This window comes from Desarmillaria tabescens (assembly GCF_030435595.1).
Source record: "Desarmillaria tabescens strain CCBAS 213 chromosome Unknown EV420scaffold_9, whole genome shotgun sequence".
Taxonomy (NCBI): Eukaryota; Fungi; Basidiomycota; class Agaricomycetes; order Agaricales; family Physalacriaceae; genus Desarmillaria; species Desarmillaria tabescens.
The window spans coordinates 1,195,119-1,222,712 of record NW_026848308.1 but is presented as its reverse complement, the minus strand read 5'-3'; the positions used below and the strand labels follow the sequence as shown (position 1 = coordinate 1,222,712).

The 27,594-nt window shown below is 46.3% G+C and overlaps 6 protein-coding genes across 6 annotated transcripts; 3 read left to right on the top strand and 3 right to left on the bottom strand.

The window, feature by feature from the left end:
- The first annotated feature begins 638 nt into the window (after positions 1–638).
- On the top strand, positions 639–2,347 carry EV420DRAFT_1525706 (uncharacterized protein). The gene is made up of 4 exons (XM_060472387.1): positions 639–708; positions 832–1,720; positions 1,779–2,077; positions 2,105–2,347. Exons 2-4 carry the CDS (start codon positions 916–918, stop codon positions 2,252–2,254), a joined length of 1,254 nt encoding a protein of 417 aa, XP_060334189.1. The 5' UTR covers positions 639–708; positions 832–915; the 3' UTR covers positions 2,255–2,347.
- Positions 2,348–2,852: 505 nt separating this feature from the next.
- On the bottom strand, positions 2,853–4,130 carry EV420DRAFT_1639802 (uncharacterized protein; the record flags this gene model as incomplete). Its single annotated transcript, XM_060477022.1, has 2 exons — positions 2,853–3,313; positions 3,368–4,130. The coding sequence occupies 2 exons, from the start codon at positions 4,128–4,130 to the stop codon at positions 2,853–2,855; spliced, it is 1,224 nt and encodes a 407-aa protein (XP_060334188.1).
- Positions 4,131–4,430: 300 nt separating this feature from the next.
- On the bottom strand, positions 4,431–6,253 carry EV420DRAFT_1304677 (high-affinity nicotinic acid transporter; the record flags this gene model as incomplete). The annotated part of the gene is made up of 8 exons (XM_060468461.1): positions 4,431–4,736; positions 4,794–4,970; positions 5,019–5,069; positions 5,125–5,253; positions 5,302–5,580; positions 5,620–5,826; positions 5,875–5,975; positions 6,027–6,253. 8 exons carry the CDS (start codon positions 6,251–6,253, stop codon positions 4,567–4,569), a joined length of 1,341 nt encoding a protein of 446 aa, XP_060334187.1. The 3' UTR covers positions 4,431–4,566.
- Positions 6,254–6,817: 564 nt separating this feature from the next.
- On the top strand, positions 6,818–8,707 carry EV420DRAFT_1761765 (gibberellin 2-oxidase; the record flags this gene model as incomplete). The annotated part of the gene is made up of 9 exons (XM_060480675.1): positions 6,818–7,471; positions 7,526–7,592; positions 7,648–7,867; positions 7,930–7,977; positions 8,029–8,034; positions 8,088–8,124; positions 8,174–8,273; positions 8,333–8,531; positions 8,589–8,707. The coding sequence occupies exons 1-9, from the start codon at positions 7,170–7,172 to the stop codon at positions 8,705–8,707; spliced, it is 1,098 nt and encodes a 365-aa protein (XP_060334186.1). The 5' UTR covers positions 6,818–7,169.
- Positions 8,708–10,823: 2,116 nt separating this feature from the next.
- EV420DRAFT_1525690 (MFS general substrate transporter) lies at positions 10,824–13,523 on the bottom strand. Its single transcript, XM_060472386.1, is given in 18 exon segments — positions 10,824–11,044; positions 11,101–11,339; positions 11,397–11,436; positions 11,492–11,624; positions 11,679–11,776; positions 11,789–11,790; positions 11,826–11,909; positions 11,964–11,980; positions 12,033–12,120; positions 12,171–12,361; positions 12,423–12,656; positions 12,715–12,791; positions 12,842–12,866; positions 12,925–12,959; positions 13,013–13,050; positions 13,102–13,113; positions 13,143–13,145; positions 13,169–13,523. The coding sequence occupies 17 exon segments, from the start codon at positions 13,378–13,380 to the stop codon at positions 11,102–11,104; spliced, it is 1,527 nt and encodes a 508-aa protein (XP_060334185.1). The 5' UTR covers positions 13,381–13,523; the 3' UTR covers positions 10,824–11,044; position 11,101.
- A 1,924-nt stretch (positions 13,524–15,447) lies between these two features.
- EV420DRAFT_1525669 (uncharacterized protein) lies at positions 15,448–17,885 on the top strand. The gene is given in 3 exon segments (XM_060472385.1): positions 15,448–17,208; positions 17,228–17,242; positions 17,271–17,885. 3 exon segments carry the CDS (start codon positions 15,925–15,927, stop codon positions 17,700–17,702), a joined length of 1,731 nt encoding a protein of 576 aa, XP_060334184.1. The 5' UTR covers positions 15,448–15,924; the 3' UTR covers positions 17,703–17,885.
- Positions 17,886–27,594: the final 9,709 nt, after the last annotated feature.

Here is a 27,594-nt window from a genome sequence, read left to right as displayed (position 1 = left end):
ACCAATGACTCATCTCACAGCCTACAAAATGCGGCGACTTAGAAAGTTAATAGTTCCTCTGGTCTGAGCCAGAATGGCAATGAAAATGCAAAATAGTATATCATGCAGGGGGATAATACTCAGCTTTTCCCCTGTGGCTCACCGAGAAGAATGGTGAACCGAACCTAGCAACAAAAGGAGGAAGGCCAACCTTACGACTAACAGGCTCACATAACCAGTTTACCGAATTCCTAGATAGATTCATGCTAAGCATGCAACGTGGGGCGTATAGAATAACTCGGAGAGAACAAATATACATCACGCATTCCGTTTGAACCGATTCAAAGTCAATGGCTTTTGGTTTTCCCCACCATCAGCAGCCGCAATCCTAGCACGCCATTGCTCCTCTTTTTGTTTCTCCATCTTCGTCCGAAAAGCGTCTTGACTCTGGACTTCGGGATCGGAGCTTTCGGGCCGACATTTCTCACGACTCCTTTTCCATCTACACTCATCAACAGTGTGGCGTGCAGATCTCATTCTCAAGATATCTACGACGATGAACGTTCGGTTCGCGAACATTGGTAGCGTCGAACCGGCATATAAACCTATTGGAACTGGTGCCAAATGATTCTCCGCGTAAGTGGAGGGACCAAGGTACATACACGTTCCCAAACCTTGAGCCGAATACTAGCAGTGTATGTACTCCAAGATTTCCTGGGGTGAAGTACCTATTTATCGGTTGCGATAGGTACTTGGCATATTTCTCATCGATATTACTTCGACACTGACGGTACCTTTGTGTATTTCAGGTATCTTCTGCGGACCACGTTGGATCTTGAAACCGTGCCGCCTGACTGTCAAAGTTTCGGAAACCAAGGTGGAGCTGTCTCAAATTACTGTTCTCTTCCCTACCTCACGCTTATCCAGGTTACAATCATGACGGAGTTCTTTCCTCAAGAGCTCGTCGATGCAATAATTGACGAGGTTCACGACTTCGCTGATCTCAAAGCTTGCTCGCTCACCTGTCGCAATTTCTCCTCACGTAGCCACTCCCTGCTCTTTCAAAAGCTCAACCTTAACGGGAAATTCCATCTCGATGCGTTCCAGAGATTCCACGACCTGTGTATTGAATCCTCACATATTCCTCCCCTTGTGCGGATACTCTGCATCCACGAGTATTATCGTGGCTCCGCTCTCAGTGATCGACCCAAATCCGACATCGTCAACTCTCTTCTCAGATTAATGCAGAATCTCGAGGTCATCAAATTTTACAATGGCACTAGCTTCGTCGACTTCTGCGATGGATCTTTGGCGCGGTTCTCTTCTCACTCATTCCGTGAAGTACATCTTTATGACATCTTCTTTGTCAAGAATAGGCTGGACCAGATGTGTGCTATGTTACAAGGGTCTCCAAAGTTGGAACGGCTAGTTGTGCATCATACTGGCCCGTATGTGTTACCTATGTTTGGAGGTGATGAAACTAGCCAGTCGAGACTGGAACACATACACGTTACGCGTCGTGGACCTCTTATCCAAAACTTGAGTGTCATGAGTAGACCTTCATACAGGTGTCCTGCCTTCATCGAAGCGATACTGGAGACAAAAACCTGTCCTATATCTATCAACGAACTGCATCAGTTTGCATTTAGTCTTAGCGACATTATCGACTTCCAGCATCTTGACAAAATGCTCGCCTTGACATCAGACACGCTTCGTGTTCCGTCGCTGACATTCAATTGCCGTGAGTATTTGTATGAGCCTTTTTTTGGTGTATATTATTCTCATCAGAGATATGGTAGCAAACGCACTGCACTCTCATCCACTGGACAGACTTTCTATCGTCAGAATGGGGCATTTACGAAAGATTACTTTCGTGATCACACATGGGCTCTATGGGTTTTACTACCTGCGATGGTGGATCCAAAGTCTGAAGAGAGTGATAGCTTCCGACGGAAAGCCAGCCTTGCGGATAATGGACATCGAATTAGGCCATTCTTTCAGTTTGGTGCACCCCGCGTTGCACCCAGAGCGGAACAAGTTTGACATGATACTCGCCAGCCTGCCATTCGACGACGCGTTTCAAATGCTAACCATAAAGGTTCACAAGAGGTTGTGAGACGAAGAGGAGAATCAATGGGATCAAGGTCGGTTGCCTTGGTCGTTGGACAACTTTCCATGTGAGCCTTGGCAGAGCCTCGAAGTCAGGGCGGAGGATCTTAAAACGCAGCTCCCCCGACTTGCAGCAAAGGGTAAACTTTTGGTCAAAGTCATATAGTGCATACCACAGTCTTGTATTTCGAGACATTCGAATGCTTATTACGGGATGTGCGATGTAGAAAGTCGATGCGATGGCAATTCTGCTTCTGCTATGTATTAGCAGAACTCATTTTTTTCACGACGGAAACTTTATAACTTAGAACGGGGTCTCAAGTACTGATGCGACGAAGGCCTCCTACATTCCGGTCTTCGAAAGCCCTTCGCTCTCGTGCCTTTTCTTTTCTTTTGCTTCTGCCCACGTTTGGCATGCCGTACAGTACTTGGTGCAAATATATGACAGGACTCACTATTCTGTAGAACGGCACGCCGGAAAAGATATCGACGTGTTCGCAGGGAATTTCGTTGGAAAACTGTACGCTGAAAATCTGTACAATAGGATCGGCTATTTTCTGACATACGTACGCCTTGGTTGTACTGATGTACGGATCCAACATAGGCCTCAGTAGCTACAATAGTTCTTGAAGTTTCATCTTGGGTATGAACCTACAGTCGTACAATATTCCGGGCGTCTGAAGCTTATTAGTCCTCCATATCTCTTCAATTACTCTGAATATGAGCTGACCTATTGAGTTCCTGCAATGTAAGTAGACCTAATGTCAAAAGATACGCGTGCTAGCCGGGAATGGGAACACAGGCACATCAGGTGTCCGCTCCGTCATATCGAAAGCCCTCGAGTTTGTCTTCTTGAGCACCTTGCACGCATCTACGATGGCCCCTCTCAAACAATCCACAGACAGATCCGGATGAGCGTGGTAATCCTTTAACTGGAATACCAGATCCACGTTCCGGACGAGCCTTGAGAGAAGGTCGCTTAGCTCCTCGAATGCTCTCTTCAGTGGCTCGAGCTGTCCCGGAGGGACAGGAGACCCCCAGTCTCCCAACTTGATAGTCAGTCGCTCCATGATGGTAGACTCTTTCTCAAATGCTTGGAAGCACTTGATCCACCAATTGATGAACGGCAACATCCTGTCGTTCAGATGACCACCGAGTCGTAGATCGGCGGTAGCATTCAAGTGAAGAGGAGAGACATTGGGAGAGAGTCCCGGGAAGTTCCAGACTATTTGATATGACTGGTCAGCATGGGCTCAATGAGATATGAAGGGATACTTACTCGGAATACAACTACAAGTAATCTCCACGACTTTTAGACCGTTTGACACTATATTGGCAGCCTGGACAATCGCACAAAATTCATCCGGACTAAAGTTTATAGCGTAGAATTCCTCCAGGTGATCAAGGTACACAGACCGATACGAACGCAAACCTTCCCAGAATGCGGGGATTGAAATACAACCGCCCATACACATCTTCTTGATGCGAGGAGCAGGAGACGCTGGCATGATAACGGAGCCGCCGTACACAATCAAATGTCTCATTCCCAATATGTACAACTCCGTCAAGTTGGGAAAAGAGAGAATGATGTGGTGGAACTCTAGGAAAGTACACCATTGGGGTCCTTTGAGCTCGAGTCTGGTGACGGCGAGATACGGAGCTGAGGACATGAGCGCAGGCAAAATTTGCGGCCATTCGCATTCTTCTGTCGAGTGACTGACCTCAACTCTGTCGGCCCAGAAGGAGAGTGTCATCGGGGATGGAAGTGAGTGTAAGATCTCGCAAGTGGCTGTCTGGTACTGGGGTAAGAAAAAATCGGGGTATCGGAACTGGACCCGCTTGATGCACCGGAGCAGCTCGGGTGAGTCGCGCGCGATGTCAAAGATTCGCGCTACGTCTGGGTGGGGACAATCAACGCAGCGGAAAAGATAGTCACGTGTGCGTGGGTAGAATTGGTGAGAGACGAGGGAGCATGCTTTTAGCGCAGAGGGCGAGTCGTGTAGGTTGTCGAGTATCTCGTCGATCAACTCTTGTGGGTACATGGTGGTGGTGGAAGGTGAACTTGACCGATAGGCCATCTCCGAAGAAGCAAATTACTTGTACTAAGCCGTCGGCATCTTGACAGCCATGTTCGGTCCGAATCTTTGTAGAAACTGCTGTTGTCGCAAGAGAATGCAAGAATAGGATGGTCACCCTGTGGTGGAAAACGTCGAGGCACCGGAACTGGGCACATTGGAGGGGCTCGGGCGTCTTCGAGGCGGTTCTCATCGGTATTGTGGTGGAAGAGCCTCGTCTTCGAGGCTTTAGTATATCTTATTGAAATTTCGCGTTTCGATTTCAAGGTCCTTCCCGCTGTTACTTCCCGTGCACAAGTCTGGTAAAGATGCCTCAAGCTATCTTTTGCCTCGCAAAAAACATCCTTCTCGACATTTTTGCCTCTAGAGAATTCGAGTTCTGCACCAAATATAGGAATTTGATTTACTTCACTTCGTCAATATTCCCCTTTGATGAGATACTACCACTGCCAGTCCTCCCATCTCCCCACAATCGGCGCAACAACACAGCAGACGCCCCAATCGACACCACTGCACCCGCCAAAAGGCCCACACAGACAGAAAACGAGACCCTGTACGACGGTCCGTATATACCTAGGCAGCAGCATGTCAACTTGGAGGGTACCTTCAGAATCAAAAGACGCGACTAACCAGAAAAGACCTGCGGCCCAAGGATACCAGAGAACTGTGCAATGGCGTTGGTAATCCCTATTGCCATCCCAGCGGCTGATGTTCCCCGCGCAGCTTCAACACGGTTTGGCCAGAGCACGGCATATACCGACCCAGCAGTCGCTGTTGCTACCAACAGTGCCAGGTAACGCACCACAGCTACCTAGAGTCCGGTTAGAAAAGGTTATCGTGGCCGTTGAGAGCGACTCACTTTTACGGTGAGAAGTATTATACAGCAGATGATATTAGTAAATTCCACTAGCACCGCCAGGTGGTCAGTCGGTTACATATGGACAGAGAACCAACTGCGCACGTCCTATAGCTATCCGGAAGGGGTTCCAAAAACGTTTCTGGATGAGCCATCCCAGCGTATTCAGCAACACGAATGTGCTCAGAGATGGGGGCATAGAGAGGACGTTGCTCAGCGCCGTCGTTGTAAACCCTACAACAGATTCCAATACTTCGCTGCCGGGAACAACAGAACACCTACCAAGCTCGTATATCACTGTAGGCAGGACATACGACAACCCGAATCCTCCCACAGCATGGCAAAACCACACCGCAGAGAACGTCCAGAACGTCGGGTCCGCAAAGAGCCTCCACACCTCACCCTTATCCCAAGTCTTTCCCTCCTTCGAAGGAGCATCTCTAGACAACCGATCGATTACCGTCGCTCGTTCGCGCTCAGTCAAGAATGTAGCTGTCTGCGGAAAATCGGGGAGTATGAAGAGAGTCGTCACCCCCATTAGGATGGCCGGTATACCCTCTGCTCAGCGTCAGGAAAAAGGTAAAAGGGAAATGAACGCACACTTGCCGATAATAAAGAGCCACCTCCATCCCGCTAGAACCCCATCCGCATACGAAATCGCAAATGCTAGGAAACCTCCCACAAAACCGCTGACCTGGCCGAACGAGTAGAACGCAGCGACTCGGAGAGCCAGCTCTTCTGGTCTAAACCAGAAAGCGAGGTAGTATATCACGCAGGGGTAGTACCCCGCTTCGGCGGCACCCAAGACTGGAAGTGCTCAGAATGATACTCGGGTGAAACAAGAAACGCACGTACGGACTCGGCAAGTTATGAGACCATCGTAGGTTTGCACGGACGCGATGCACATGACGATGATACCCCATGTTATCATGATTCGCCCGATCCAGAAGCTCGGTCTATTAGCAAGGCTGTCAGACGACGTATCCTCACTAGGTGAAGACACCCACGTCGTCCGTTTCATCAGGAGCGTGGATACCGGCTCAAAAGCAGCATAGGGATAGAAGAAACACGAAACGACCCAATTCCAATCTTGCGTACTCAGGTGCAGTTGTTTCTTGATCCCATGTCCTTGTTCAATGTTGATGATAGCAGCGTTGGAGATATTGTTGATGTCGATGCGCATGACTAGATAGGTTATGCATAACCATGGGATGATGCGAATGTCTATTATCATTGAAGAGGTCAGCCAAGGCGAGGGTGATTTCAAGTTGAGTAGATACGTACCAATCCGCCGTTGGACTTTCTTGAGTTCTTCATCAGATAAGGACAAAGGCGCATCAGGCCCATGGGATACTTTTTCGCTATCGATATTCCCTTCTGCAGGATCCATTCCCAGGAAAATGATAAACGAGGGTACACCTCAAAGGGATCTGTTCCCGCAAGGAAGGACTTTTATACGCCTCATCATTTGGAGCTCAGAAGACGAGCTCATGTCGAAACCCATTATGAAATGCGGAGTGGAGAAATTGCTGGGGGTAAGTGTATGGCTTCGCCGCGAAGAAGCTTCTGATGAAAAGACGTTGGCCTTATTTGGGATGCTTTTCATGTCGACAAGAAATGTAAGTAGATGTCGGAATTCCCAGTGGGATAGCAGGATAATGGGGGGCCGCGGCCAAGGAAGGAACATTGCCTTAGTTTCCGTAACAGCGCCGGTCAGGATAAAAGAAGCTGAAGTCTCAGTTTCAATTTCAATTTGAACCTTGCGCGTCAGATCCACGTGATTGCTATCCTTCCTCATCCGGTTCCTCCTCACTCAGTCTCTTACCGCCACGATGAGTCTACAAAGACTCTCAGCGTCTACATATTGCATCTCCGTTAAATTTTCTCGAGTCTTATCAGCAGGTCTCAACGAGCTTCTCCATGGAAACCTAACATCATCGACGATTCCTTTTGCGCCATCGTCATCCCATGGCCAGTGACCACTGGGTGCAGCTATTCCTGGACGATAACTAAAACGGCAGGAAAATGGTGCAACTATCACCTCATCTCGTTTCTCGGGCTTGCCTCAGGTCCCTTCTGAGCACGAGACTATCGTCTTTTTCTCACCCATTTAAAAATGTACACGAACCAGCTTGGTAGCCCATCTCCCAATGCCTGCTCCAATCCACCAGAAACCCCCACTAGAACCATACCCAATTCCCCCACCAACACAAGCATCCCTCGACTGGGCCCCGCTCGCCATCATCGACCTCTCCAAATTCGAAGAACCCAACGGTAAACACGACCTCGCGGCTGAACTCAAAGATGCAGTGAAACACTGGGGTTTTTGGACCATAGTGGGTAGTGGTTTCACCCAGGAGGAGCTGGACCGCCAGCTTGCTATTGGGAATACGTTCTTCAAGCTCCCGCTTGAGGAGAAGAGGAAGTTCGCTTGTGATTTCTCGGTTGGGAAGTGAGTCCTCTATTGTTGTTATCTCATGGTTTTATTTATTGATTGTTCGGTTAGCTACTTTGGGTACAGAGAGCCAACGCGGTTCATCAGTCGTACGGATGTTAAAGAGAATATGGAAATGGTGGGTTTCTCGTTCCTCATCTTGTTTTGACCATTCACGTTATGCTCTACTTCAGCTGAATGTGCCCAAGTTCACGTCAGACTATGCTAGCATCCCTCAGCATCAGCTCATCAAATCTTATCACGACGAGATTGCCAAGTTCCATCGGAGAGTATGGGACGACGTCATCCGGAAACTGTTTGTCCTGTTCGCGATAATATTGGAACTGCCGGAGAATTACTTTGTCGATCGTCATAGTTATGAGGCGCCGTCAGAAGATCATCTTCGCTATGTTGGTTCTTCAGTGGCTTGTTCACTGGTAACATATCTGGGTAGATGATTTACTATCCTCGGACAGTTGAAGATGATAAGAAGATTTCAGACCAATGGACTGCTGGACATACAGGTAGGCTGGTTTCGTAGGCCGCTTCGTACTATGCTGATATGGACAATATAGACTTTGGTATATTTTCTCTGTTTTATGACCATGAAAGCGGAATTTAAAGTTCATAACAGGCTCTCTTACCCTTCTCTTCTCGCAGCCCGTTGCAGCGTAAGTTCAACTCTTTGTTAGTGCCTATATGTATTGACTCCATTCTCAGCCTCCAAGTCAAGGATCCCAATAACGAGTGGAAATGGGTCAAGTATGTCCCAGGGGGCATAACCTGCAACGCTGCCGACACACTGTCATTCCTAACCAAGGTGAACGGTGGAACAATTTCACTCCCATGATCTATAAACTCATCATTGCATCGATTTAGGGATACATAAAGAGTACCATCCACCGTGTCGTCCGTCCACCTCCCGACCAAACGCATCTTGAACGTCTCGGGCTCTTCTACTTTGCACGACCGGGTAATGACGTACCGATGGTCCCCGCTCCGAGTCCTGTGCTCTTCCGCGAAGAGTTGATGACTGAAAATGAAACAAAGGTCACTGAGGATTCGGTCAGTGGGTATGGTGCATGATGCGTCTGCACAAGTTTTGTTGGCAAAGTACTCATGGGTGTGTCTTTAGAGTATGTTCGTGCGAGAGTGAAGAATGTGCATGACCGGAAGGCGACACGTATTGCTGAGAATAACCCGGATGCGATGTTCCAGGTCAAGAACCTGACGGTGCAGGACTATTACGTCTGATAGGCATTCATTACAAGCTACGCTACTCTTTGAGCCAGCCTGGCTACCACGTACCGTTTCAGAGTCGCACCCGATTTATTCGTACTGTGTGTATTACTCTTCTAATTCGATTCCATGTTCATATTACGAGCATCTGTTACATCTCTAATTTCATCGAATCCCTGAGACGAAATATGCATTAACTCGGTATTCGCCAGTATTTTCGGCTTTCGGGCCAATTCCAATTTAGGGCCAGTTGTGACACTCCAGTCACACAATGGCTCTCTCTCCTCAAAACCACCTCCTCGACTCCGACTCGTTATACCAATTACTCGTTGTCTCTTTACCCTGGTCCTTCTCAGCGTTCCTGGACGCTGTACCTCCCATTCTCAAATTCATGTCATGTGGCGCTACAATATAACAAATGTTCCAGCGCCTCAGGGGATTTGATATCAGAGTTAACACCCCTCCTACTTGAAGAAGTCCAATCTTCACACCTCTGCGCACCCCCGAAGACAGCAATACAGTTCACACGGAGGATGGAAGACCAGGAAAGTGGAGCCACGGAAGGATTCGGGAACGCGGCCATCCGTGATCGAGTGCGTTACCAACTCGTCGACGTTTGGGACAAGATAATTGACATTTTCATCTTATCAGGTGGTCTGTGTCTCCTTTCCGACGCGCTTTATTACTAGCCTAAGCTAGGGTGACCATGGCCCCACATTTCAACATGTGCTGGTTCTGCCGCGTCTTTGCACTCAAGGCCCACCACGTCCAGGCGCCACCACGACTGCCTCTCCCTCCGTATCTCGCCTACGAGCTCGCTATGCTGCGACGGAAGAGGAACGCTCCGTGGAGGCACCATCTCATTGACCGGGATTTGTGGGAGAAGGGCTTCCCTTCGCACCGGAGGCAATGGTTCAGCCAGATCCTGAGAATTCGAACACGATAACCCTTCTCTCTCTCACCACACCCCGGCTAGACATCTTACATCCCAAATGAGCCTCCACAAGTTGATCGCATCGGCCCAGAGATTAATTGGTTCTCTGCGAACCGGCCCTGGCCACGGAAGCGGCGTGTCACTGTCGGAATCTACGTACTCCGTTACCACTTCCTCCTCCACATGTTGCGGTTCCAGTTCCTTTATCCACTCCGGCAGTTCGTCCCAGCTCGTATACTTGTTATCGGCCCAGAACTGCTCTTCAGGTGTTTCAGGCGGCGGACGGACGTTCGCAGCGTCGAATCCCAATTCAAGCACCACCGGGTCTCCATCCGTCTCGAAGCTCTCTAGAGCTGGGCATATACACTTGACCAGGAGCACCAACGCCGGGTTGGCGCCGTTGATAGTCAAATGGCGGATATACGGCAAGATGAGGGATTTGGATTGTAAAACACCTCCGTGGTTGACTGCTGGGGAGTAGAACATTGGGGGGTAGTAGAACTCTTTCGAGTGGTAGAGATACCGGAAACGGGCAGAGTAATCGGCGTCTTGGACGTCGTATGTGAATCGCATTTCTAGGGAATCGATAGTTCTAGGGGGGAAGAGGGTGTTGAACCGGCTGATGTAGGCGAAAGGCATTTGTTGGCTGACATTGTGGTAGAGGAGTGTTATATGTCGGATATGGGATAGATTTGTGAATATTAGAGGGAAGCCGTAGAATAGAGTGTCTTGGACGGAGACAGTGAGGGAACGACAGTATCGACAGAAATAAGCGCCCAGAGACAGCTGTGCACCGTCTGAATCCGTGACGGTGCTAGAAGTGCAAGTGGGATCGGTTTGAAGGAGTACGATGTACTTGTAGTAAGCATATGAGATGATATGCAGATATGTTAATGAGATCCGCAGGAAAGTGAGCATCCATATTCGACAGACGCGAAGTGAGGCCCTCATGAAGAAATGACGCTCCTTTTTACTCAAAGGAAGAGCCCATATCTCCTCGATAATGAGCGCGACGATTTCAATTGGTAAGTAGGGAAAGCGATCGATAACAGAGGACGGTCTCGTTAGACTCATATGGTTGTAGTCCTGTTGCCGTTAGTAGCTGAAAGCGTGTTACGCTGGACCCGGTCGTCGGGCCGAATCCCGAACACGTACACCACACCACACCCCCTACTTACTAAGTAGGTCGCATGGTGTTGAAGATTCACGCTTATCGCAGAATGGTATTTGAGGGTGTCGACGGACCGTGGCGCGACAGAGGCTGGGTGGTCGCGGAGCTGTTTCAGTGCGAGCTAAGACGTTCCTAAGCGTCAGTGCCCAAAACTTTACAGCAATGTGTCGGCATTCACCCAAAAGGATTAAGATTGTATAGAACGTACTGTACCCATAACCACACAGCAATGATAGCCTACATCCATCTCACTGTAACATCATCAGTCAATTTCCAACACTTGAAAAAGAAAGAACCTACAACCCTACGCTACATACCTAAACGCAGGATTCGCAAAATCCGTTATATCATCCACCATCGCTGTGCACTTGACTCCTCCTTCCGCCATCTCTCGGTCTCTCCGCTTATTCGACGTCAAGAACAGGGTCCCCAAAGCTAGAATAACGAAGACTTCAACGATGTTGGCGACGAGCATACCTACAATGCCGGTAGTGTATTTTGGTGCCTCTGAAGTCTTGAAGAGAAAGGGTCCGACAATGTTTCTAGGTATCACCGGTGGTTTAGCCACATATATGCCTTTAACGGTGTTGTCTACATACCCTGTACATAGACCTAGGAAGACAGCCGCATTGGCGATAGCTAGAATAAACAAAGTGAGAAAGAACCAAAGCCCGCATACATCATAGAGTTCCACCTTTCTTCGTTTGACCGCCGACGTTTCCGGACACGAGTGACAGTCCGAGGACGAACGTAGCGTTATACGACCCAGTTAACCAGTAACCAATCAGGCGCGTAGGCTTTGAGGTCGCGGGACCCCAAGCCATCATCTAAATCCAAGGATCAGATCAGCAGACTAGCTTACGCTGGTTTGATGACCTTACACAGCTCCCAATTATATTAGGCAAGAGAAAAACGATCATAAGGAGGGTTCTGCTATTCTTCGGTGCTTTGGTGTTAAGCCACACAGCAAATAGGATACTGTGCGTGTTTGAGCACTCGATATGGAATATCACCGATGAACGTACCAAAAGCAGATGAAGAAACCGTAAGGGATCTGCATCAAAGTCGTCTCGAGTATGTCAAAACCGAAACCTTGTATGATGAGCGTTCCACTGGGAGAGGAAGATAAGAATCGGATGGACTATCTAAGCCCACGTGAGTCTTACAAGTTCGAAATTCCGCCCTAGAGGGTACCATTAGCTTCCATGAAGTCCCGGCACAATCAAGAGACATACGTTCGGGATGTTTGAAGAAAACCCGAGCAGGAAGAAGAGATAGATCTTGGGATCGCAGAACGCTTCGACGATTTGATCAGGCTTCACTCTAAAGTGCGCTCAGACCGTTATCACCAGCATTATCAATAAAGTACGGACCTGTGAGTATCAGCACCAGCTTGATCATGCCTCTTACGACTCAGGACTACGAGCCGATCCTCATCCTTGAACCACCGCGACTTGTAATACGGAGAATCAGGAACAAACGTGAACATGACGATCGCCCAAAACGAGCAGAGCGCTCCGATGATAAGAAATTCGTAGCGCCACGATGGAAGAGCACCCTTGATCTGAGGAGAAGCGCATCAAGACAACCATCCTATGATTCTGGAGGATCGAGAACCCACGTACATGTCCAATGGCATATCCCAATAACCCACCGAGGGCGATACCAATACCATTCGCGCTATACCAGAGTCCGATTCGGATGGGTTGCTGGCTACGCGTGTACCACAGCCCGGTGATCAGAACGAAGGCAGGGTCAGCGGTAGACCCTGCCGCACCGGAGAGAATGCGCAGGATCATCATGTCTTTGAAGTCCTTCGCTGCTGCTTGCGCCATAAGAAGCACGCCCCAGAAGAAAATCTGCCAGGAATCTCAACGTCACAGTGAGTTCTAAAAGACAAGGCAGTAGTGAACCCACGTTGACAGCGAGGTATTTTGCGATAGGAAATTTCTGCATGAGCAGATTGGTCGGGAAAGCCCAGAACAACCAACCAACTAAAGGATCGATGAGTTCACGGAGAAGAATATAGAAGGTTCATGCGCACAGTAGAAGATACTTGAAAGCCATTGCTGTTGGCATTTACTGCGCGGTGAGACCAGTTAAACAACGCGGAACGAACACGCGTACGTATTCCGTTTTCCCTAGGGCTAGATCTTCCTTGACTGTAGTCGACGAAAATGAGAGGATTATAACGAAGTGAACAACGGCGACTCACTCCCGAAGATCGCAGCGTATGAAACCGTCGTCTTATCCCTGCGTAAACCTGGTCAGTGGTGGAATTTCACAATCGTATACACCGCATACATATAGTAAAACTAGAGCGCCAAATGTTTGAATGACTGAGAATAAACAATTAGGCGGACTCACCACGTAACAAACAGCCAATGCAGGAATGACCAGCAAGTCAACCCTTCGCTCAATCCTCTTAACGACCACCGGATCTAACACAGTCTCGTTCATACGTGCCAGGTCATCCAACAACGCGTGCTCAGGTTTTGCCTTCAAAATCTTTCCAAGGAATCCAGGACGACGCTCTTCGACATGATACTCAGAGGTCTCGATAGTCGGCTTGAAGTCGCTCATCGATGGATTATCATGTTGGTGAGGGCCAAACTTAGTCCGTTCCGTGTGGGGCCACAGGGTACGATTTGAGCTTCGCAATCAGAGAAGCGGTCTGGAACTGGGCCATATGCTTAACGGGAAAAAAAAAGAAGATTTGTAGATGAGCCCAATGGTCCACTAGGCTCGTCACTGGGTCTTGTCTGCCTTTCCAAAATGACGCATAGTAAAGACGAGCAGTGACAAAAGCGAACGATGGGTGACCTTCAGGTCTGTATTCTTTAGATAATGGTCTGGCGTCAGTACGTGGTCGAAGGCGCAACAAGAGCCTGATACGCACCGTGTGCCGCTACATATCAACTGTACGTGCCGCAACACAACGCAACATTCCGCTGTCTGCGATTGGAACTTGGTGTTGAACGCGAAGAAAATAAGAGGCTGGGAGAGGGCCTCAGGTCGGTGAACCTATTAAAGGACGGTCTCGAAATCTTGGATGCTATCCATGGTGGTAAAGCATATTGTTGGACGTTGCTTGAAGGTGAAGTTGTAGATGGATGGAGAGGGAAAGTGTCAAGCGAAGAACATTCCCAGGCTCAGTACGTCACATTTTATTTATTACTGATAAGACCCTCCTAGTTGCCAAAAGACTCGCAATTTGCCTAGCATCTACCAGTGTCTAGCATATTTTCCGAGAGTGTAAACTTTCCAGGGGATGCTCTTGGCTGTCATCTTCATTTCGAAGGAAACCGGGGCTTGCTAAGTGCGTCGTTTTTCTTGCTTTCATGGCTCATCGTCATTCATGCAATATATGCCAGCCGGGTATTGCGGCTTCTTACTGTAGCTAAGAAATTCTTTTACGAAATTCAAAAGTTATGTATTGATTGAGAAGAACTTTACGACAGCCCTTTTCTACCTTGACGCTCCTCACCATGGTGTATTATCCCTTCACAATCTTCATACCAGGATATGGGACTTCGCTGATAGGCGCCAGCGAACATATCGCTTCCTTTCACACAAACCAAGAGAACGGGTCAACGAAGCCATGGTCATATAGCATGGTTGCCTTCTCTGTGACCTCCATCCTCACTCTTGCATTTGTCTCCGAACAACTATGACCGGGAACAAAGCATTCAGAACTAGCGTCGTTCGCAGCACTGCTGTCGCAAAGCTCGGATCTTTCTGAACCCTGGATGTTTTGCCTGTGAGATTGTGAAAGGGTGAGGGTGTCGATTGATGTCGCTGTCGCTGTCGATGATATTGATCTTTGTCACACAGCTTCTGCACTGCGTATTTCTGCCATTGGTATTTATTAATAACCTCTCTTTCATAGCATCTTAAGTGATGTACTGCCATACTCCGATGTTGGCCATCACTGGTACAGGTCATTCAAAGCTCTCAGAGTTCGTACTCGGTCTCGGTTGATAGAACAAGAGCTGTCTGCAGGACGGGTCAAAGCTCGTCCATTCGTTGTCCTATCATTCACATCTGGAAACAGGGAAGTGAATTGAACAAGCGGCTATTTGTGAGTCTCCATCATTAGCTAACTATGAGATGATTGGAGAATGGTCTAACTGAGTCGTTATCAGCCGCGGAATCTTTGTGCTTGTGCTTGGACCGTTGGTGGGTTAGTTCATCTTCTGTTGATAATGTAAAGGGTAGGCAAAACCTGTGGGCTGTTTTATTCCGAGTGAACGGTTTTGAGAGGTGAGATCATCGATGCGCTTTGATGTTCTATGTCTGCTGATGTGTAACATTAAATACCTCCATCATTACGACCACCTCCCCATCACATGTACGACAGCATTGGCGCTTAAGATGGAGAGGAAATGAGATGTGTAGTGGGCGAATACTACTATATCTCGGTGCACAACTGTGTATCGAGCGTTGGAGCTGGGAAATCGATTCATTCCATATGCATTCAACACATTCACTGTCCTTATTGAAAAATATCGACACATCTAAGTTCAAGTTGATCGGGCTATGCCGCTGTATGTAATTCAGCTGTGGCCGATCACCTCATGTGTTGTTCTTGGCACTCGCAGATGCCCATGTATTTAAGCCAGACCATAGAGGCTGTCATCTGCTTCTTACCCTCTTGATTACACACCTCGACGACTTTGCCAGAGCAAGGAGCATTGGAACTTGTCTTTTGGAATCATCTACCTGTTGTGCTGCACATCTACATCTTACTGACACTTAACTAGGTGAACATGGGAAACAGTATGTATCTTTCATCTACCTTTGTGGCAATTCCTCAGTCCAGCCACATTAGGAATATCCAAATTTCTCTTCCAATCGCCTTTGAAGAGTATGAAGTTGATTTGGAATGGCTTGAAATCTGTTTTTTTGGCAAAAGATCTATCTTGTGAACAAGAATCTGGTGCTGATCAGGATGGGATAGAGCTGAATTCCAGATCTGTTTTAAAAGGTATGTGTCCTGTCCTAACAATGTCAGATGTGCCAACCAGCTGGCATCCAGAATCCTTCTCATAATTATCATTTTTAGGACCTCACAATGCTCCACTGAGAGAACCCTTGCTCATCACAAAGCCATTGTTTGTGCCTAATATGACTGGGTCATTTCGACGGGCAGCTTATGGCCTGCCAAATGAAGATCCTAAGTCAGCACCTCGTGCTCTAATAGGACCTGCTCCTAAAAAGAGCCAGCCCAATGATACCATCATCACTGCTTTGACTGAGACTGACAAGGATGAATCATCAATCAAGGTTCCATTGCAGTTGGCTTATGCTGGTGGAAAACCTGTGATATCATCCTCCCTTGCTGACACTCCCTGTGCTATCCTTGGTACTCAGGGCATCTTAGATAAAATCAATGCCACTCTTGGAACAACATACACTTTGAACATTCCATCTCTCTCTTCTATCCTTGAAGAGTATATCTCAAATAACTATGACTTTGGGACTGCATATAGCTATCTTCGCTCAGTGTGGTTTACCAATGACTGGAGCACTATTCAAGATACACTACACATGCAGGAAGAGAAGGATAAAGAAAGAAGACAAAAGGCAGTTGTTGATGGCAAAATTGTTGATCCATACATGCCACCTCGATGTGTCTGGGATCTTTACAGCAATCGTGTAGTGCCATCATGGATTGCTAAAAAAAGACCTCTGCCCATATCACATGCATGGTTGGATGAGGAGAATCGGATTGCAGTGTATACTCCTATTAATGGGAAGGAGTGGCCTGTGCCAATGCCAAAGAGTGCTGATCTTCATCTCATTCGCATTGAGATGTTAAACCTGGAAGCTGAGTATGTGTGGTTGGATGTGCTCTGCTTAAGGCAGAACAGTAGCTTAGATCAGCTGAAAGAGAAGCTGCGTACAGATGAGTGGAAGCTGGATGTACCAACTATTGGAAATGTGTATGATTACACAATAGTGGTAATTTACCTGAGTGGGCTTGGGCTGCCTTTCAGTTTGAAGGAGGGTGACTTTGAAAGTGAGCGGTGTTGGTTTCAGCGTGCATGGACACTACAGGAGATTGGATTAAAAAGGATTATTGCTGGAGATATGCCTTCTGGACCTCTACATGTGTGTCCAGTGCATGGGAGCCAAGACTATAAAGGAGAAATACTGATGCAGTTTCAAAAAGAGCTTGAGTTAGTGCATAATATCATGTGGTCACCAACAGGAAGATCATGGGGTAATCTTTTCACAATTCTTGCTGAGATGCAAAAGCGAAAATCAACAAATTCTATAGATAAAATTGCAGGACTATCATTCCTTTGTTGGTCAGAGAAAATACCAGCATACTATGAAAATCAGTCTGTGGAAGATGCATGGACAGCACTAGTCAATGTAATGGCTATGGAAAAGCTGAGGAGAATTGTTCTTCTGGTATCCTGAGCCAGGAAATTCAGATGTAAAATGGAAGACCAACATGGGACCAGATTATGACATATTTTCCACCTGCAGATGTCTCAAATGAGATGTGTGTTTGGTGGGATGAAAAATGGGATGTGGACTGGCGCTATGGACCCTGTATTGAAAAGGGGTTTGTGCAGGGGTTAGCTGTGCAAGATGAGGAAATAGTTAATCGATATGGAAAGCTGATTGTTAAAGATAAAAAAGAGAAAGAACATACATTTAAAATCATTGCATCTCACAATTATCTTATACCTGAAAACACATATGTACTACTTGGTACTCGGCTGAATCATGAGCTGGATCTTGAGTGTTCAGTGCAACATTGGGCTATTGGACATAGAGTGCCATCTACTAAACAGTTTGAGAAAGTGTCAGTATTTAAAATGGCTGATAAAGAAGCATGGAGATTAAAACATCTGAATGTTACTAAAGACTGTGATATTGTTTTTATTTGAGGTGAACATACATTGTGTAGTAGCTTTAAAGTACTATTTTCAAGTTAAGTAGCTATTAAATCTATTACTCACTATATAATATAGTGAAAATGTAAAAATTGTATTATAAATCCAACATCTACTGATATATCTGCCAGGTGAATAGTCTAGAAATTTGCTATTATATTTATTATAAGAAAGAATACAATAAAGCAAGAATATATATAAGTAAAAAACACTGGTAAGTAGCTGACAGTGAGATTTAGTCAAAACAAGGTCTTCTGAGTAAAAGCTTGCTGAATAATGTGCAGCCTAAGGTGTTAGTGACTGATTGAACAAACAAGATCAAACAACTACATGTGACTCGCACTTTGGTCAGGCACATATGAGTTGCTCATAGGTTTGTTCTCAGGGAGCATGCATGCTTAGTATTTGAGAGTGAGTTCTAGCCAAGTTATCGGGTGAATAAACTTTAGTTTGAGACTGAGGTTTAGGACCTGCAGTTGAGCTACTTATATACAGTTTGGGTCATGCTATGTATAGTACAAGAGTCTGTAGCGGTGTGGACAACACATGGTACCAGCATAGCATGATGCGATCAAGGTTGGAATATTAGCATAGCAGGATTATAATGGGAGCAATAAGATAAGATATCCAGTGAGATTGTGATATTACCCCCCCTGTTAAGGCAGTCATCCTGACTGCAATAATCTTGGTAGTTGCATGTATTTTTTGAGGGCTTGTATGAGGGGGTGGTCAATTTCAGATTCCATTATGGAATTCTGTTTTCAACTAGCTGTCAGATTCATCTGAGTCCTCCCACCAGTCTGCTGAGGGTTGAGTGATGAATGAGACTTGTTTGAAGTCTTCAATTGCCCCCCTTGCATTGTCTAGTTCAGCTTCATTTACCCATGAATTCTTCTCTCTGGGGTATCCTTTCCATTTGATGAGGTACTCTGTTTCAGTACATCATCGACATCCTCTTCCTGTCATGCATTCCTGTCGATCTACCACTTCTTCAACCTCATATTCTTCTTGTCTGTCTATTAGGTCTGGGGGTGGTGCCATGGGCTGTATTTGGATTGGAAACTCCAGCAGTTGATAGGGAGTTAGGAGCACTTTATTGAACCAGTCATGGATCTTGCACGAGGGTGGTAGTTTTAGCTTGTAGGCAGATGCGCTATGTTTTGATAAGACCTTGAAAGGCCCAACTCATTTGTCCCCTAACTTCTTCATTGGGTGAGGAAGGTGTAGATTGGTGGAGTCTAACCAGACCTTGTCCCCTGGTCGGTACTCCACTGCTGGCTGTTGGTGTTTATCGTATTGTTGCTTCATGGTTTCTGCTGCCTTTTCCAGAGCTTTTGCTGTCTGCTCATGTACTTTCTGTATGTCAGCAATGAACTCCCTGGTGGCCGGGTTACTGCCTTCCTTAATCATCATGGGAACTAGATGCAGTCGCTGTCCATGATTTACTTCGAAGGGGGAATACCCCATTGCAGAATGTTTTTGGTTGTTATGCTGGAAGGCTGCAAGTGGTAACCATTCACTCCAGTTGTTTTGGCAGTGATTGATGAAGATCCAGAGATACTTTTTGATCTCCTGATTGGCTTGTTCAGTTTGTCCATCTGTTTGAGAGTGATAGGTGGTAAACAGGTTTCCTTAGATTTGCAACATATTGTAGAGCTCCTTCATGAACTTGGAGATGAGCTGGGGTCCACGGTCTGAGATGACCTTTTGAGGCATCTCATGTTTGGCCCATATGTGATCTTGGAGAAGGCAGGCCCAACCAAGGGAGGTTAAATTGGTCGAGCAGGGAACGGGGATGACTTTCTTCAAGAACCAGTCTACTGATCATGAGGATGGCATTGTACCCATTGGAGTCCAGTAGTTCACCAATCATATCTACCGTTATGTGTTCCCATGGTCTGGAGAGTACTGCATTTGGATGTAACAGGGCCCTTTGATGCTATGTGCTGGTTTTGGTGCGTTGACATGCCTTGCATCCCTTTACATATCATTCCATGTCATTTTTGAGCTTGGGCCACCAGTACTCCCTTTGGATGGGTTCCTTGGTTTTTTTGATGCCTGGGTGTCCTGCAGTGATGTGATCATGATGTATAGCAATAAGTTCTCCCCAAAGTGCAGTATCTTGGGGGATGTACAGCCTCCCATTGTAGTACATGAGCCCATCTTCTTGCATTATTCCCCAAGGATGATGAAGAGAGGCCTCGATTCCCTTGTCCCACCTTGTAATGTCTCTAAGGGCGGTTCAGATTTTCTGATGAACCTCCTCCTCCCCCAGCATAATCAAGGCTCAGAACATTTCTGGTTTAAGTAGCGTTACTTCCTCATTGTCCTCCTTTTCCTGATCATGGTCTGCCTGTCGGCTTAATAGGTCTGCCTTCTTGTTGGCTGTACCAGGTTTGTGATGTAGGGAGAAATGGTACTCGGCAAGTTCCGATACCCATCATGCTTGTCTTCGGTTGAGTTTCTGGGGCTTGTGGAAGTACTGCAGGTTTTGGTGATCTGTCCAGATTTCGAATTCCTGGTGAGCTCCCATGAGGTAATGTTGCCAATCTTCTAGGGCCAACATTATGGCCAGCAGCTTTTTGTCGTAGATCTCATAGTTTTGTTCCATTACTGTGAGAGCTTTGGACAGGAATGCCACCAGTCTCCATCTTCCTTCTTGTTCTTGTGATAACACTGCTCCTATGGTGCCTTTGCTTGCATCTGCCTCCACTCTGAACCTCTCAGTCCTACTGAGAATGGCTAGTACCACTTCTTCTGCTAGCCTCCTTTTGATTTCTTGAAATGCCTTCTCCTGCTCAGGTTCCCCATCACCAGTCCATCTTCCTGGTGAGCTGGGTTAGTGGCCTGACATGTTTGCTGTAGTCTCTGATGAAACACCAATAGAAGTTGGTGAAACCTAGGAAGGACTGTAGTTCTCTCTTCTTGGTTGGTTGTGGCCATTCCGTTATCCCTTTCACTTTCACAGGATCCATGCGAATTGATCCTTGACTTATGATCACTCCAAGGTACTCTGTCTCTAGTACTTCGAATTTGCATTTTTCTGCTTTTAGGAATAGGTTGTTTGCGTGCAGCACAGCTAGCACCTCCCTGACCACCTGGTGATGCCATTCTTGGTCCTTGGTGCAAATTAGGATGTCATCCAAGTATACCGTGATGTCTCCTCAGGCTATTTGCTCCTTGAACAAGTCATTCATCATCCATTGAAAAGTTGCAGGGGAGTTAGTGAGGCCAAAGAACATAACTATAGGTTCAAACAAACCCCAGTTGGTTCAGAAAGCAGCCTTCCACTCATCTCCCTGTTTGATCCAGACATTATTGTATCCCCATTGGATGTCTAGCTTGGTGAAGTACTTTGCATCTTTGAGCTGATCCATCAGTTCCCCGATCAAGGGAAGTGGGTATCAGTTTTTTATGGTCATCTTGTTGAGTTTTCAGTAGTCCTGTATGGGTCACAGTTTGCCATCCTTCTTCTTGACGAAAAAGAAGGGAGACGCCATAGGCAACTTTGATGGCCTGATGCAGCCAGACTCCAGGTTCTCATCCAAGAACCGGTCTAGCTCCTCTTGTTCTGTGGTGTTCAGGGGGTAGACCTTGCAGTCTAGACTTGCCTGTGCATTGGGGATCAATTCAATGGCATGGTCTCAGGGTTTTTGGGGTGGTAACTTGTTGAAGTTTTCTTTAGCGAATATGTCATAGAAATCTCGGTACTCTTTGGGTATGATTTCCTTGAACATTTTGGCTTTCTTTGCTTGATGGGCCTTCATGGCTAGCTTGTTTGCTTTACTTCCCATCACTTGCATGTGAAATGCTTCTTCAAAGTCTATTAGAAGAATGGTGTCTCCTTCTTCTACCTCGGTTCCCCATTGTTGTTCTGGATCCTCATCGGGAAGTGTGAATAGTATTTTCTGGCAGGAACATCATACCAGTGATATGGCTCCTGTCTTCCAGTCAATGATCAGATTATGCTTCTTGAGCCAATCGTGGCCTAGAAACACGGGCATGTTTCCTAAGTCTATAACAGCAAAATTGATCTTCTCATGGTGATCTCTGATGGTCATGCGGAGTTCCACTACTTCTATGATGTCTCCCCCTTTGTTTCTACTTCCATCCATGTTGTACACTGCCTAGGCCTTGGGTAGTTTGATGGTATTGAGTCCATGTTGTTGGACAAAGGCCTGATTGATACAACTCCTGGTGCACCTGCTGTCTATGAGAGCATCAATGGCTTTCATGTCACTGGTGTCCAGGGTTTTGAGCTGGACACAGATGTTTATGCTTCTTCCTCTTCCTCCCCTGATGTACTGTGGAGGGACCCATAAGTCTTGCATGTTCTGCAGGCATTGCTCCTGTTGTCAGTATGATTCTTTGGAAGATCCTTGCAGATCCAGGACTAGGTCTTTGTTGACTTCGATGAGGTGTCACGGGTGTACTCACATGTGCAGGATGGCTAGTTTCCTGTCCATTGTCTTTTCTTGTTGTATTTTTTGTCTTACCCACTCAGCACTGTGGGGTTTTAGCCACTCTCAGTCCCACTTGTCATCGTAGAATTCTTCTTCTAGTTCTGCCACTTCATAGTCATCTGGGTACTCCACTTTGTGTTGCACAGGGTCTTCCCCTTTTTGGTTTCGATAACTGTAGTTGTCTTCCTCATCCAGTACTTCTTTGATGGTTACAACGTTTTTATTGTTTGGTACACATAATGGTCCCACCAACCCACCCACTGAGAAACATGAGCCCTCAGTGCCATTATGTGTAGAAGGAGGTAGGCGCACCTGATATGAAGACTCTGGCCTGTTTGTCTTGACTGCTTCTTGCAGGTCAGCTAATGGCTTGCTGGAGAGTTGCACTCCCTCTTGTGGCTCTGTTCCACAATGAGGGCAGCCAGTTGCTTGTTGCCAGCACATACATGTTGCCTCTGGATGGAGCTCTGCACTGATGTCTGGTGCATTCTGCATTCCTGTGCCTGCACAGTGGGAGGGGTCCCCATTGTTCTCAGGCTCAGCTGCTCCTCCTATGTTCCCTGCACTATCATCTGCCCTCGACAGAGTGATGTTGATCCTGATTGTCCCCCTGCCAGATGTCACTGCTAGAGTTTTGTCAGTGGGCAGGGTTCTTGAACGGGGTTCATTGCTGTTATCCACGGTGGGAATCTCCTGTACACCTTTTTCTGCTGCTTCATGAGGCGGCTTGCCTGGGACTTTCACCATGAGGCTACTCACTCTTGTATTTTGGGGTTTGATGCTGGTAGTAGCGGTGGTAATCCCCTGTACACCTGGAGAGGGGCAAGCTTGGAGGCTCCCTTCTGCTTTATAACAATCCAGCATTGGGTCCACTGCACCCTGTCTGTGCTCAGCTTTGTCCTTAGCCTCATCTAGATTACCATCCCCACCCTTAAGGGTCCTCTGTCCAGCAACTGCCATGTGCCAGTTAATCCCCAAGCTGTCTGTCAGATCTAAAGATCCTCAGGATTCATTGTCCAATAGATGGTGGAAATCCCCTGCTATGCTGTTGGACTTGTGCAACTTCTTAATTTTGTTCAGGGAATGCATGAAAGTGGTGATATTGGTCGTAGATACTACAGAAGTGATGTTAGTCTGACTCACACAGTTTGAGAACACACTACCGTATGAAATTAAGTCCTTTGCCGATGTGTGTTCATTGCTTATGCTGCTGGCTCATCTTTTACCTCCTCGACCTTCGACATGCCTTCCTTCTGTTCTTCCTTGAGCACTTGTTGATATATTGCTCTGACCTCAGCATGGGAGAACTTGGGCTGGTGCTTGACGAGCCAAGTGCTTTTGTCCTTCGGGCACTTGTTGTCTTGCTTACAGTGCCCTTTATGCCTGTATTGGAAGCAGCAGCCTTCCTTCCTGAGTTGATCCATCTCCATGGGCTGTCCTTGGCTCTCATACATTGTTCCAGTTCCTGTCTTCTTGTCTCCATGGGAATTCCCAGAGCTGCCGGCTTTTCCTATTCCCTTGTTCTGCTGTCCCTGCCCACTTGGCATCCTTCCTGCATCTTTGGCCAATCCCACTCAGTAATTGTAGTCCATCTGTTCAACTCGGAACTTCCATTTGTTATACATTCAGGGTAATGCTGTCCCCATAGCATGAATTGCCATTTTAATGTTTTTTCGAATGGTCAGCTCGAGGATCTCAATCATGTACTCCTCGTTGTGCCATTTCCTGGACTCCTTCACTAAGTGCTCAAAGTCTCTGAAGAAGTCCTTGGCCAACTTGTAGTTGGACTGCTTTAAGTGCTTGAACTCCTGCAGCTTGAGTTCTACTTCTGTGTCCATCCAGAATTGGTCCTCCATGAGCTGCCTGAACACTGGGTATGAGGGGTACCATAAATGTCTGCAGGTTTGATCATAGTAATTGTCTCGTATGTAATTCCACCAGTGCAGAGCTTTGTCTGCCAATAGGAAGGTGCAGAACATGATTCAGTTAGGACTTTGACCATTTGTGTTCATAGTGAACTGTTGAGAGAATACTACAAAGTAATCCTCACACTGGTTGAAGAATCGGTCTATGTCGGTAGACTCTCTCTTGAACTTTTTGGGGACCATGGCCAACTGGAGTTTTACTAATGCCCAGGGGTTGGTGCTGGCCATTCCTATGATATAAGGTGGTGGTGTATTTGGTGGTGGTATCAGGTTGGGGGGAATTGGGATGGCCCTGGGTCTTGGTAGTGATCGCAGGGCTGGGTTATGGTGCAGGGTTAGTGGCCTGGTTGATACTGGTGTCACTGGCAGTGGTAAAGAGGCTGCCCCTTGGCTTCCCAGGGTATTGGCTCCCACGAATAGCCAGCTAGGGTCTACATACCCAGTTCGCTGGAGGATAGTCAGGTGGCTTAGATCCACTGTGTCCCCATCTGACTCTGTTGGGGCAGGTATTGAGTATTGTAGTCCAGGATTCACATAATCGTCCAGGTGTACTTGATTCCACAGAAGATTGGTGTGGAACACAGTTTCTCAGTATAGTACTTCTGCTCCCATCTGTGTCTGCTCCATTTCTCAGAAGTATCTTCCTTGTTCAGATCCATTCCATGATATTTCCTTCTGTATTTTTTCCTGCATCCACCTCAACATTTCTAAGTATGTCATCAATTCTAGCTTGGCCTCAGTAGGCTCCTGAGCTAGATCCTTCCATGAATTCCAGGATCATATTGTCTTCGCTATACTCTCCCCTGCAGTGCTGGTTGTCCAGATCAAAGGCAGCCTTCTGCCACGCTTCTCATAGGTTCTTTCTTTGTTGGAGCCTGACTGGTCAGATTTGTTTAAAGGGTTCTGTGCTTCTGGTGATGATTCTGTTCCAGTTCCAGATGATTCAGGCCCACTTTTCGACCCTTCTGATGACCTGATCAAAGTCTGGTCTTTGGGGTCTGTCCCAGACCCAGGGTGCGACAAACAGGACTGGGGCCACGAGGGGGTGTTCTGCTGTGAGTGGATAGATGGCATATGGGATGACCGATGATGAGGGTTCAATTCCTTCTGCCATGAGCTGGGCATCGGTGAAGTCCTGTATCTGTCTGCATATATCGCAGCTGGCATCTGCATCATAGGTGGGTCTGCAGTCATCAAGCTCTGTAGTGGCCACTCCTGCCCTGTCATTGATGAGGACAGAGGTATGGGTTTCTCTGCTGGGCGTAAAGTATGACCTGAGCTTGGAGAGGGTGCAGGTGCAGTTTTTGGTCTGATAGTGCCAGTGCCATGTTCCTCCTCACAAGTCAATCCTGGATGGGGACCAGTTATTGAGGGGTCCCAGTATTCCTGTGGGGAGACCCTCATACCAGTCTTCACCGGGATGGTCCTCTTCTGGAGCTCTCTCTTCTTCATCGCTACTGCTTTGAGCTCCATCTTCAACCTCTTCTCCCTCTCCCAGATGATATCTAAGTCCTCTTTGATAGAGGCAGTTCCTGTAGAAATCATATCCAGAGAGGGCAGCCGAGTTCTCTGTTGAGGTGGGTGAGGTGCTTCAGCTCTCTCCTTGCCCTTCCGCTTCTTCTGCAATGGAAGGGAGAATATATTCACCCATCCCCCTTTGCTCAAGCCATCCTGACTCATTCTCAATCATATTGATTGAGCTTTCTAGTGTGGCCCATCCTCCCACATCAGACTTGTCACTTGAGAGGACAATGAATCTGATTGGGAAATTCTCACTGGATTCATCATAAGATGGGAGGGGAGTGTTTTCTCGCTCGTCCTCCAGGATGGCAGCTTTAGTGGGGATAATTTCCCTGTTTCTTTGGTATTTGTAGCCATATAGGAAAGTGAGATATGCCAAGGCAATAAAGCTCTGGAGTCCAATGAAGTCAGTGATGGTTTGTTCGATGGGGTTCATTCATTCATCTTCATCAACATCAATGTTGGTGAAGAGTTAGGAAAGTCTCAAACTAATTGTTAGCGACTGATTGAACAAACAAGATCAAACAACTACATGTGACTCGCACTTCGGTCAGGCACATATGAGTTGCTCACAGGTTTGTCCTTAGGGAGCATGCATGCTTAGTATTTGAGAGTGAGTTCTAGCCAAGTTATCAGATGAATAAACTTTAGTTTGAGACTAAGGTTTAGGACCTGCAGTTGAGCTACTTGATACAGTTTGGGTCATGCTATGTATAGTACAAGAGTCTGTAGTAGTGTGGACAACATGTGGTACCAGCATGGCATGATGCAATCAAGACTGAAATATTAGCATAGCAGAATTATGATGAGAGTGATAAAATAAGATATCCAGCGAGATTGTAATATCAGGCTTAAAGATTATCATAATAGTGAGGACCAAACTTAGTTCATTTTGTGATGGTGCTATAATGTATCTTTTGAACTTTGTAATCAGAGAAGTAGTCCAAAACTAGGTCATATGCCTAATGGAAAAAAAGATTGGTAGATGAGCTCAATAATTCACTAGGCTTATTACTGGATTTTGTTTACCTCTTTAAAATGGCACATAGTATAAAGAGTCATAGTGATAGAAATAAATAATAAGCAATAAGTGGTCTTCAGATCTGTACTGTTCTTCAGATAACAGTTTGGTGTCAGTATTCAGTCAAAAAAGCATTAATAGCCTTATACTCATTGTGTGTATTAACTGCATGCATTTTGCTGTGATATTCCACTATCAGTGTATTAGCAATGAGTATAAAGAAAATAAGAGACTAGAAGAAGATTCCAGATTGGTGAAACCATTCAAAGATAGCTTCAAAATCTTGGATGCTATTTATAGTAGTAAAGCAGATTTTTGAATGTTGCTTGAAAATAAAGTTATAGATGAATAATATTATGGTTTTTTCTTATCTTATTAACAGTGTCTATCTTTATCTAATCCATTATCTTAGCACTAAGGCACTTACTCATTCTTATTATATTATGGTCATATCTCATTATGATTCCTTAAGTGTTGTACTGTGATTTGCAACCATTGTTTCCTTTTTATTGTTTTATGCACTGTTACCATCCAAGTGTCATATTGTAGTTCTATTATTAGCATACCCAAACATGTATTTAAATAGCAGCACTGATGGCCTTAAGTCTCAGCTTTAAACTAAAGTTTATTTTACCCAATTTACTCTAAATCTTCTCTTTTTGTGAACTAAGAATTTGGTTGCTGATGTGACTTACATTGCCTACAATATCAGTGATTGTCTGAATGCAAGACAGCTAAGTTGGTCATTAACAGACAAAAAGAAAAAAATTGTCAAGCAAAAATAATCTTAGGCTCAGTATATCATATTAATTTATTATTGCTACTGCATACTTTAAGACACCAAAGTGATATACTTTTCAGAATGTATTTCAAGAATTCAAGTAAATAATTCATTTGTTGCTTGAAACAATATTTCTGTCTATACACTACCTTATTCTTTAAGTTTCTGTTGCAGA

Coding starts and splice junctions, on each gene's coding strand:
- EV420DRAFT_1525706 (XM_060472387.1), top strand. CDS start 916: ATGACGGAGTTCTTTCCTCAAGAGCTCGTCGATGCAATAATTGACGAG. Junction 1,721..1,778: donor GTCGCTGACATTCAATTGCC/GTGAGTATTTGT, acceptor GAGATATGGTAG/CAAACGCACTGCACTCTCAT. Junction 2,078..2,104: donor TTCAAATGCTAACCATAAAG/GTTCACAAGAGG, acceptor TGAGACGAAGAG/GAGAATCAATGGGATCAAGG.
- EV420DRAFT_1525690 (XM_060472386.1), bottom strand. CDS start 13,380: ATGAGCGACTTCAAGCCGACTATCGAGACCTCTGAGTATCATGTCGAA. Junction 12,657..12,714: donor CAAAATACCTCGCTGTCAAC/GTGGGTTCACTA, acceptor GATTCCTGGCAG/ATTTTCTTCTGGGGCGTGCT. Junction 11,340..11,396: donor TTCCTAGGTCTATGTACAGG/GTATGTAGACAA, acceptor GGTGATACCTAG/AAACATTGTCGGACCCTTTC.
- EV420DRAFT_1525669 (XM_060472385.1), top strand. CDS start 15,925: ATGACTGGGTCATTTCGACGGGCAGCTTATGGCCTGCCAAATGAAGAT.